Source organism: Lipotes vexillifer, unplaced genomic scaffold (genome assembly GCF_000442215.2).
Source record: "Lipotes vexillifer unplaced genomic scaffold, Lipotes_vexillifer_v1.1 scaffold397, whole genome shotgun sequence".
NCBI lineage: Eukaryota > Metazoa > Chordata > Mammalia > Artiodactyla > Lipotidae > Lipotes > Lipotes vexillifer.
Window position 1 is genome coordinate 3,310,087 of NW_006772681.1, and position 11,658 is coordinate 3,321,744.

The 11,658-nt window shown below is 48.0% G+C and overlaps 1 protein-coding gene across 1 annotated transcript in view; it reads left to right on the forward strand.

Moving 5' to 3' along the window:
* Positions 1-8,214: 8,214 nt before the first annotated feature.
* GDF5 (growth differentiation factor 5) overlaps positions 8,215-11,658 on the forward strand; it is a 4,741-nt gene continuing 1,297 nt past the window's right edge. The window contains exons 1-2 of the mRNA XM_007447775.1: positions 8,215-9,149; positions 11,367-11,628. Coding sequence (XP_007447837.1) covers positions 8,525-9,149; positions 11,367-11,628 — 887 coding nt within the window. The 5' untranslated portion in view covers positions 8,215-8,524. The remainder of the gene's footprint in view (positions 9,150-11,366; positions 11,629-11,658) is intronic.

Here is an 11,658-nt window from a genome sequence, read left to right on the forward strand (position 1 = left end):
AGAGGGGAGTTCCAGGAGGGTTGGAGGTACCACATCCAACCCCATTGCAGTTGGGGAGCATAATGACTGGATCTACCTCCTGCCCAGGAAATCTATCAACAAGAGACAAGCCTGCTAACTGATTTGGTGGCAGACCCAGGAGAGTGCTGCTGTGTTGGGGTTGCCCTGCTCTCCCAGAATTTGTCAGGGAATGTTTTCTGTAGGCTGGATGGGACTAAGTAAAAGAAGGAGAGCTGCATAGGCCTATCCTGTGTCCTGTTTGGTAGGGCCTCCTAGAGGGGTAAAGGGACTCCAGAAGTGAGAAGACAAATGACCATTGGCAATAGAGATGACTTTGCTAAGAGGAGTGCAGGAGAGGGCTCCAGCAGGGAATCCCTGAAGAGCCCATAAAAGCCCTCCATGATGCTTTGTTGATGGACAGAAACAGCTAAAAACATCTGCCAAACCCAGAAAGCACAAAGCCAGCTACGACACGAATTCAAAGAAGACTTTTCCCACCCCTTTCTCCATCTTCCTCTGCATGTCAGCACTCTGAGTGACTAAGGTGAGCTGAGGATGACAGGGGAAAAATTGAGGAAAAAAAAAAAACCCTCAGTCATTCCCCTCTTTCTCACTGCAAGCTAACTGCCAGAAGCAGAGCTCGAGGCACCAAAAGAATATAGCATCTTGTAATAGATTGTGAACCACTCGCTGCTTTCCATCAGAGTCCATTTATTTATCATTAAACAAATATTGATTAAGAACCTACTATGTGTCAAATCCTGTGCTAGACACTGGGAGAGACCCAAAGAACAATAACACATGGACCCTGCCTAGAGCCTCAGTCCACAGACTTAAGTAGAGGCAGGTGAGTAATGTATATTTCACACATTTACAGGGTGGTAAATTCTGTAAAGAGGGAGTGGCTGGCTTCATAGAGGTGGTGACAATATAACCTAATTATGAAGGATTAATCTGCTGAGCAGACAAAGGCAGGAAGGGCATTCCAAGCAGTGTTCATGGAACAGTGATGTGCAAAAGCATGGATGTTGGGGATTGCCGGGGATTTCCTCTGGGCACTCCTCTGGCTGATTCTGCCACTTGGTTGTATCGTATGAGTCTCCTTGGATTTATAATTAGATAATAATACAATCCCCTCCATCAGCTGGGTATTCCCCCTGTGGTGCTGACCCTGTCTCAGTGGGCAGGTCTCTTTCCAGTCCTTGCCCCTTCCCACTGACCAAGTCAAGCTCTAAATACCCACTCACCCAAGCTTGACATTTCTTTGAAGTGGGTGCCATTTGCTCACCACCATTCAGGGCTTGGGCAGTAAAAAGATGTATAGGGACATCTCCCATAGGACTGGGTCCTCTCTTTCCTCAAAAAATGAGCCCTTAGACTTCCCTGGTGGTCCGGTGGTTAAGACTCCGGGCTTCCACTACAGGGGGCACAGGTTTGGTCCCTGGTGGGGGAACTGAGATCCTGCATGCCATGAGGTGTGGCAAAAAAAAAAAAAAAAAAAAAAAGTTAAAAAAAAGATGAGCCCTTAATTATATTCTAACCTGAGACTCTATCTGCTGCCTCAGGTGACACAGAAACTAAACCCTAAGAATCTGGACAGGAACCAGGTGGAGAAACATGGCAGGAAGAACGTCGGGCTTGGAGGCAGACACACTCACCTGAGTTTGAACTCCTGGCTCTGCCTTGTGTTTTGAGCAACCCACCTCGCCTCCTCTCTCTGAGCCTCAAATTCCTCCGCTGCAAATGGGGATAATAATACTTACCTATTAGGGTTTTTACGTGCAAAGTGGGAGATAAAGTAGATGAATGGAGGGAGGAGTGGAAGGAGTCCAGCAAGAATCTGAGCTTTCTGAGCTCAAGAATGACAATAAGGTTTCCAGGTCCCTAACTATTAACAGTGGTTACCTCTAGGCGGAGAGATTGGGGAGCGGCTTCTTTTAATTTAACACGCTTTGGTATTGTTTCACTTTTATTTTTTTTACAATGAAAATTATTTAAGTTTGTAATTTAAATATATTCAGTATAGAAATCATACTTCAATAAAAATGTTTTTCTCAAAGCTTATATTGCATAGAAAGTCATCCAGGAGACTGATAGAAATGGCTGTTTCTGAGAAGGTCTGGAAAACTGGGGGTCTGGAGTGGGAGGGGGATTTCCGTGTATTCTCTTGTACTGTCTGAACTTTTTTTCATCATGAATTTGTATTACCTTTCTTTCTAATACGCATTACTTTTTAAATTTTTTAAAAACATTTTTTAAATATTAAGAAGTTTTAAAATAAAAATACTTTAAGAATAAAAGTGAAAATGTGTGGTTGCTTTGTTTGTGCACCATACCTGCAACAGGCAAAAGCACACATACACCCACATGCAGTTTCCAGATTATAGTATCTGCAGGGAGTGGGATGGAGCGACCTCACTGGAGCGCCCACATGCTCTGACAAGGTGCAGTTCCCGAGGAGCTCAGCTGGGGGAACAATTGAGAGCTTGGTGGAGAAGATCCCAGAGGAGTGGCAGCTCCTGGGAAGTTTAAAACAACACAAACCAGAATGATGATGGGGATGTGGGGGAGGATTAGGCGGCTCTGCTCCTGCTGGGGTGCTCTGGGCTCCCTGGATGGGGATGGCCCCATGGCCCACAGATTATAAAAAGCACAGATGGAGGTCCAGGGGCTGCAGGCCCTCCTCCCAGGCAATCCCTTTCATATAAGGTGATGCCAGGAAAGACCAATCCTTCCTTGCTGTGGGGAAGAGCACTGGATTCAGAGTCATGAGTTTGGGTTGAGTCCTACCGTGATCATTTCTGGTTGCGTGGCCTTGTGTCAATCACTTAACTCCTCTGAGACTCAATTTCCTCATTTGTGAACAAGGACAATATTAACAATTGACTTTTTTTTTTTAACCATAATTTATGGAGTACCTACTATATGATAGTTACTGAAAGAAAGGTGCTCTACATATGTAAATACATTTAGTTCTTATAAGCATTCTGTGAAGCAGATATTTTTATTCTAATTTTACAGGTAAAGAAACAGGTTCAGAGAAGTGATTTTTTAAAAAAGATATCAATAATAGGTAACATTTATGTAGAGCTTACTTTGCATAAGACACTGTTTTAAGAACTTACAACAAAAATTTGTAACAACCTTGAGGCAGGTATATTATTATTAACCTCACTTTGTATATGAGGAAACTGAGGCACAGAAAGTTTAAATAATTGGCCTGAGATTACACAGCTGGTAAATTAGGGAGCCAAGACTTAAAGGCAGGTAGTCCAGCTCTTAATCATTATGTTAGACAAATCTCCTGCTTAAAACTCTGCACTAAAATTCTCACTGCACTCAACATAAAATCCAACTTCCTTTTCTGGTTTCCAAGGCCATTCTCAATGTGGTCCTGGCATGATCTGACCTCATCTATCACCTCCCCCATGCTCACTCTGTTTCAGTCACACCAGCTTCTCCCGGTTCCTCAGATATGCCAAGCACATTCATGCCACAGGGCCTTTGCATTTGCTGTTCCCTCCACCAGGAATGATCTTCTCCCAGACCTTTGTACAGTTCATTCCCTCACTACAACTAGATCTCTGCTCAAACATCACCCCTTCAAAGAGACATTCCTATCTAAAGTAGACATCCCTTTGACCCTGCTTAATTTTTCTTCACAGCACTTAGAATTCTCTGAAATTATACATTTGTTTGCTTGTTTGTCTGTCTTTTTCACCAGAATGTGAGCACAGACTTGGTAGTCCACTGTTAGATACAGTGCTTAGGCCCAGGATGTAACACATGGTAGACACCCAGTGTATAGTTGATGGATAATTAAGTACATAAATGAATGAATACCCAAGGTCACCCAATTGGTTAGTGGCAGAGCCAGGACACAAACCAAGTTGTTTGATCCTGGAACCCATACTCTTAGCCAGCTCTAACCCATGCTGAACTGACTCCGAGAATTAGGAGATTCAGATAGCATGAAGAATGTGAAGCCACTTTGAAAATTGCTAAGTGCTTGAAAAATGATGTTGCTGCTGCTGCTGATTCAGTTAACTGCTCATCTGTGAAATGGGTATAAAAATACTCTGGCCTGCCAACTTTAAGAGGATGTTTTGTGGAGTGCCTGTGAGATGGATAGGGAAACATGTACAAAAGTTAAAGGCTCTACACGGTAGAAAGGACTGTAAAGGTTGTTTCCATGCCAGTGGCTTCCCAAGACTCCCATCTTCTACCTCGAGTTTGACATTAATATTGCTGACAGGAGAGGGGGAGGTAGGGGGACATGGCGGGGGGCGGTGGGCGAGGGACTCTCCGTCCCAGTAATTAAACATGTTGGGACTGAAGTGCTGCCAGCGGCAGCATCTGGTTGCAATTACCAGAGGGGACCGAAGTGATTAGTCACCTTTATAGTGAGAGCCAGGCCAGTCCCCTGGGCTCCTCCCTGGACAGGGCCTTCTAAGCAGGTCCAGAGTCCCCTTCCCCAACTCCCACCCCATTTCTGGAGTTCCCTGGTCCTCAAATAATAGCCCTGCTCAGAGACTCCTCCATGTTCCCAAAGTCCCAGCCCATTGGATGAGACCTTGACTAAAAGCCAAGAATACCATAATTGCCCCCTACCACCCTTTCACTTTTCGTGTTTCTAGAAGCTAGGTTAGGATTCTTTGGTATAAAATGTGTCAGAGAGGAAATTAGGCTTAAAAAGTAATTTAACCTTTCTGAACTTCAGTTTCTTCATCTGCAAAATCAGGGTACTGAGAGTATCTTCATCATAGGGTTCTTGTGAAGATAAATAAGATAAAAATGCAGTGTGATACAAAGGCCAGAGTCTAGTTTGCTCCAGTATATGCTCAATAAATAGCAGCTATTATTATTTGCCGGGTACCAGGCTAATCACTTATTTTTTTTAATGAATTTATTTTATTTATTTATTTATTTTTGGCTGCATTGGGTCTTCGTTGCTGTGTGCAGGCTTTCTCTAGTTGCAGCAAGAGGGGGCTACTCTTCGCTGCGGTGCGCGGGCTTCTCATTGCGGTGGCTTCTCTTGTTGCAGAGCACAGGCTCTAGGTGCGCAGGCTTCAGTAGTGGTAGAATGCGGGCTCAGTAGTTGCAGCATGCAGGCTCAGTAGTTGCGACACACGGGCTTAGTTGCTCTGTGGCACGTGGGATCTTCCCGGACCACGACTCGAACCCGTGTCCCCTGCATTGGTAGGCGGATTCTTAACCACTGTGCCATCAGGGAAGCCCAGGCTAATCACTTTTTATAATTTATTTAATTGAATCCCCACAAACACCCTGTGAGGTAGGTACTGTCATGATTCCTGTTCAGAGTTACAAAGAGGTTTAGAGGCTTCCAAAGATAATATAATATACTAAACCATATAGCAGAACTAGAATTCAAAACCAGGCCTGTTTGTCTCCAAGAGCCCTTACTCTTTATAAAACCATGTTCAAGGGCATCTTGATTGTTTGATTTATTTTTGTTCATTTGTTTGTTTGTTTGTTTTGGCCACGCGGCTTGTGGGATTTTAGTTCCCCTGACCAGGGACTGAACCCAGGCCCCTGGCAGTGAGAGCGTGGAGTCTTAACCACTGGATCGCCAGAGAATTCCCGATGTTTTTGATTTATTCATCCCTTCATTTATTCGCTCACTCAGGCTTACAAAATACCTAATTCGTGGCAAGACAAGAATCTCTTCCTTTCAGGAACTCAGAGTCCAGCAGGGAAGGCACGATATGTCTGCAAGTAACTATACCTTAAAGTAGAAAATGATGGCTTTTGTATATAAGGGCCGGTTAGAGATTCATTCATCCATATGACACACTGAGAACCCGCTATGTGCTGGGCCCTGTGCCCAGCCCTGGGAATAATTGAAAGATAAATATGGTGCCGTCTAGTCATAATCTCATGGGGGAGACAGGTATGTAAATAAATTATTACTGCTATAAGGAATTACGTTATGATTTTTTAAATATGAAAAAAGTACACAGAGTAGAAGAAATGAACTGTGTCAGAGACAGGGGGGCAGAGGCAGAAGTGGATAATCTTGGAGTTGCCAAAATGGAAAGGGGCACAGAAAATCTGTGATGGCAAATCAGGAGTGTGTATTTTCTGGTGAATGAGGGAAGGCTTCATGGAGGAGAGGGCACATGAGTTGGCACTTTTCAATGGGCAGGTTTTAGAGAGAGGAAGGGTTGGAACAGAGAGATCCGGGAGGCCTAGAAGCCAGTTATAAGGCAATTATATTAGGACAGGCCGTGAGGAGGACTGAGACAGTGAGGCGGTGGGGATGGAGAGGATGAAGGAACCCCAGAGATGACTGCTTAAGTGGACAAGTCAAAAGGGAAGCCAAGTGTTGTGAATCTGGGCAACCGGAGGGATAGTTAGGAATTCAGCTCTTCCTTAAAGCTCCCCCTGAACAGTGTCTGGTAGTCTATTGATCCTTTGAGATGGGAAGGTGGAGCTCTCCTGGGGTTTCTGACCTAGGGGCACCAGATGAAGCTTGAAATGACCAAGTTATGCAGCTGTGCTCTGAAGATCAGCAAGGATCTGGATGTATCACCATGAAAAGGCTGGTCGAGCACCTGGACAACCGGGCTGTGAGTTTCATCTTCTTTCATTCATCAAATGCTTACTGAGCTTCTACTCTGTGCCAGGTTGTGCTGGGAAACCAATCTGGTGACCTTAGAGTAGGAACGGATCTCTATTGGGCAGGCTCAAAGAATCTCGGATTAAGAAGGAAGCCTACCTGACTGCTTCTACTGCTGCTATACCTCTCACAGTGTGACAAGTGTTGTAGCAAAACGTTCAAGAAGGGGTAATTGGCTCTGTCTGGGGATCTGGGAAGGCTTCCTGGAGGAGGTGAGACTTTTTTTTTTGACTGTTTTGGGTCTTCGTTGCTGCATGTGGGCTTTCTCAAGTTGCGGCGAGCGGGGCTACTCTCCGTTGCGGTGCGCGGGCTTCTCCTTGTGGTGGCATCTGTTGTTGCAGAGCACGGGCCCTAGGCGCGTGGGCTTCAGTAGTTGTGGCTCGCGGGCTCTAGAGAGCAGTCTCAGTAGCTGTGGCGCACGGGCTTAGTTACTCCGCGGCATGTGGGATCTTCCCGGACCAGGGCTCTAACCCCTGCCCCCCAGATTGGCAGGCGGATTCTTAACCAGGGAAGGAGGAGGTAAATTTTCAGCTGAAGCTCTCAGGATGAGGAGGACTTCCTCCCGTTGTGGGAGTGAAAGGAGGGTATTCCAGGTAAAGGGAACAGTTTTCCCCCATGAGTCCAGCTGGAATTGAGACTTCTTCCAGAACTACCAGAAAAGCACTGTGTGGGAAATCATTTTTCCAGCCTCCTGCAGGGGCCGCTGCTGCCCCAGGCTGGAGCTGCCACCTCTGGACTCAGCCAGTCCCTCCCAACAAAACTGAGTTTGTCTTTGCTGGGGTGGCAGTGAGGTACACTCTGGATCTGCCTCCATCTAAGGAGTGGGCTCAGGGTGGCAGCGCCCCCAAAGCCTGAAGTAACAATCTGAGCTCAGTCAACGGCATCTGGGGGGAGGGGTGTAGTGGGTATTGATATTTTTCTGTCTCTGGGTCACCACAAGTTTAATAAAATAAAAGAAACTGTGGGTAAATGCTGCCATCTGTACTGCCCACCCCCCAACAACAAATCAGGTCCCAGACTAGACGCAAAGGTTGCTTTAAAAACACCCCAAGGACTTAACTGAAAACCCACATTCCTCATGTTTCTGGGGCTTAAGATCCTTGAGTTCACTCCTCAGCATCTCTCCTCAGGAAGGTGGGGTGGGCTGCCCCGTGACGTGGAGGTAAAGACCCGAGAGTCTGCTCCATGGGACTGAGAGGCCCCCCCCAAGCCTAGAAACCCCCCTCAGGGCTGTGTGCCAAGAGCCCCCATGAGCCATGGCCTCAGAGGGCAGTGGTGATTTTTTTCACATAAATATATCGCACTTAAATGAGTTTAGACAGCATGACATCAGAGAGTAATTAAATTGGTTTGGGTTGGAATTCCGTTTCCAATTCCTGAGTTCAGGTTTGTAAAAGATTTTTCTGAGCACCTGCAGGCATGTGTGTGTGTTTGTGTGTGTGTGTGTGTGTGTGTGTGTGTGTAAGTATTTTCACTGGAAAGGATTCAAAACTTAAAAAAAAAAAGAACTGGAGCACACAGGCAGCATTACGCCATTCTTCCTTCTTGGAAAAATCCCTCAGCCTTATACAAGCCTCCTTCAAGCCCTCAGTCAGTTGTGCAGGAGAAAGGGGGCGGTCGGCTTTCTCCTTTCAAGAACGCGTTATTTTCAGCTGCTGACTGGAGACGGTGCACGTCTGGATACGAGAGCATTTCCACTATGGGACTGGATACAGACACACGCCCGGCAGACTTCAAGAGCCTCAGACTGAGGAGAAAGCCTTTCCTTCTGCTGCTGCCGCTGCTTTTGAGGGTCCACTCTTTTCATGGTTTTTCCTGCCAAACCAGAGGCACCTCCGCTGCTGCCACTGTTCTCTTTGGTGTCATTCAGCGGCTGTCCAGAGGATGAGACTCCCCAAAGTCCTCACTTTCTTGCTTTGGCACCTGGCTTGGCTGGACCTGGAATTCATCTGCACTGTGTTGGGTGCCCCTGACTTGGGCCAGAGACCCCAGGGGGCCAGGCCAGGATTGGCCAAAGCAGAAGCCAAGGAGAGGCCCCCTCTGGCCCAGAACATCTTCAGGCCGGGGGGTCACAGCTACGGTGGGGGGGCCACCAATGCCAGGGCAAAGGGGGGCACCGGGCAGACAGGAGCCCTGACACAGCCCAAGAAGGATGAACCCAAAAAGCTGCCCCCCAGATCGGGTGGCCCTGAACCCAAGCCAGGACACCCTCCCCAGACAAGGCAGGCTGCAACGCGGACTGTGACCCCAAAAGGACAGCTTCTTGGGGGTAAGGCACCACCAAAGACAGGATCTGTCCCCAGCCCCTTCCAGCTGAAGAAGGCCAGGGAGCCTGGGTCCCCTCGAGAGCCCAAGGAGCCATTCCGCCCTCCCCCAATCACGCCCCACGAATACATGCTCTCGCTGTACAGGACGCTGTCCGAGGCTGACAGAAAGGGAGGCAACAGCAGCGTGAAGTTGGAGGCTGGCCTGGCCAACACCATCACCAGCTTTATTGACAAAGGGCAAGGTGAGGGGGCGGGGGGGGCAGGGGCACGGCTCAGAGGGAGGGGCATCTGCATGCATGGAGGGGGCTCTCAGAGCCCCGCCACTGCACTGGTGGGAGACGGTGTGTGCATCTGGCCTGGGTGGTATCTGGGACTTACCTCGCACACTCCAGGTCCCAGGCTGTTGGCATGTCAGAGCTGGAGGGCACCTGGGAATCACCAAGTGCCATTCCTGCAAGGTGCAGAGGGGGTTACTGAAGCCTGGGAAGGAGATAAGACCTGCCTGTTGGTGGCAGAGTTGGTGACCAGCCTCTAAGACTCTTGATTACCAGGTCATGCTCTGTGCTTATGTGAATTGGCCAGACTTTCCAGGCTTCAGAGGGTTGTAGGTTTTCTCAGATGGCAGAGAGAGAAATTAATCTCAGATACCCATGGTTCTCCCACTTTGCCTTTGGGCTGGGGGGCAGAGGGGACAGGATAGGTGACGACAGTAAATGAGGCATACTGGAGTTCTGGAACAACCTCTAGATATACGGGGTGGGGCAGGGTGGACAACAGACCTAGGGTCTAACTCACCGTGTGACCTTGGGAAAGCCCCTTACTCCTTTGGGGTCTCAGTTTCCCCCATCAGTACAACCCTATGGAGGTTGGATTGGGTGATTTCTGAGAGCCCTTCAAATATGAAAACTTTGTCCTGTCCTAAACACACATCATTTTTATCATGAACCCAGGAGACGATCTGCTCCCTTCACTTCTCCCTCTGCCCACCCCACATCACTGTCTTGGCTTTTCCTCTCAACTTGCTGTGTGATCTCAGCAAGTCCCTTCCCCTCTTAGGGCCTCAGTTTCTCTATAAGTGTGAAGAGGGAGGTGAACCTGATTGCTAGAGTTGCTGGCAGCTCATACGTTCTGGTTCTGGAAGTCTTGGGACTTTGGCTGGCAGGGTGGGGGAAGGGTCAGAGAGAGGAAGAGGCTCCTCATTAGAGCTGGCCAGTGGGGGGATGACAGAGGGTGGGGGAGGCACAGAGGCAGCAGGTCTGGCTGAGGTTGGGGGAGGTGGCCTGGCTGCCTGCCCAGCCAGAGCAAGCTGTGACCCCTTGGGGAAATCATAAAATAAGTCCCTGTGCCCCCCAGCTCTAAGGGAGCTTGGAGGGGGGAGATGGGGAGTTTAAAGGCTTAATTAGTAAGCTTCTAGAGCAATATTATGAATGTTTCCCAATGGCAAATTGTTATTTAGGAAGGAGGGCATGCTGATTCGGACATACTACTGAGCTTCTTATACACACACACAGCCTTATATTTATACATACATGCTGAATCACACACACATGTACACACGTGCACACACACCTTACATATATACAAGGAATCTTCTTACATATATATAGACACATATACATACATACCCTTCAAATATTCACACAAGCCCAATCATACATGCATATAACATGTCATTGACATATGCATTACTTTTCATACTCACATGTGAACTGAACCATACATACACACACACACAAACTGTCATTCACACACACACACACACACACACACACACACACACACACACATTCATGTACCCAGCAGGGTAAGAAACATACACAACAAAATCATTAGACTGGGAAGCCAGGAAAATTGGCTTATAGACCGGCTTTTTTGTTAACTTGCTGTGTGACTTTAGGCAAGTCACTCCCCCTCTCTGTCCCTCATCCGTAAAACAAGAACACTAAGATCTTCTTTAAGGCATGGTATAGTAGAAGCAGCTCAGGATCGGGTGTAAAAAGTTCTAGGCTGGAGTTCCAGCTCTGCTTTTTCCCAGATGGGTGACCATGAGCAAGTTACTAACTTCTCTGAGGCTCAGGTTCCTCCCCTGGAAAAACAGGGGTCATTATAATGCCCATTCCACCTATCTTACCAAAGAGAAATCATATTGGATAACAGATGGGAGAGGGGCAGGTAGAAGGCAGTTCTAAGGCTGATGGACCTCTGCTGTGCACCCAGAATCACTCAAATCAGCTACAGCCACATCTACAGATCAACAATCCTACTTGGTTGACTGTATAGGAAGCTCCCTTATCTTGAAAAAGGCTCCCAGTGGTTTGGGTCTTGCCCTCTGTCAGCGTGGGGAAGAGGTTAAAGAACGTCCTCTCGAGGGGAGAAGAGCTGTGGTCCTCCCCTGAGGCCTTGAGGTGGCAGCTCCCTTGGTGAGGTTGTAGGGAATGACTTATGGGTGTTCTCTCTAGATGACCGAGGTCCTGCGATCAGGAAGCAGAGGTACGTGTTTGACATTAGTGCCCTGGAGAAGGATGGGCTACTAGGGGCCGAGCTGCGGGTCTTGCGGAAGAAGCCCTCGGACACAGCTAAGCCAGTGGCCCCCGGCAGTGGGCGAGCTGCCCAGATGAAGCTGTCCAGCTGCCCCAGCGACCGACAGCCGGCAGCCTTGCTGGATGTGCGTTCCATGCCAGGTCTGGATGGATCTGGATGGGAGGTGTTCGACATCTGGAAGCTCTCCCGAAACTTTAAGAACTCTGCCCC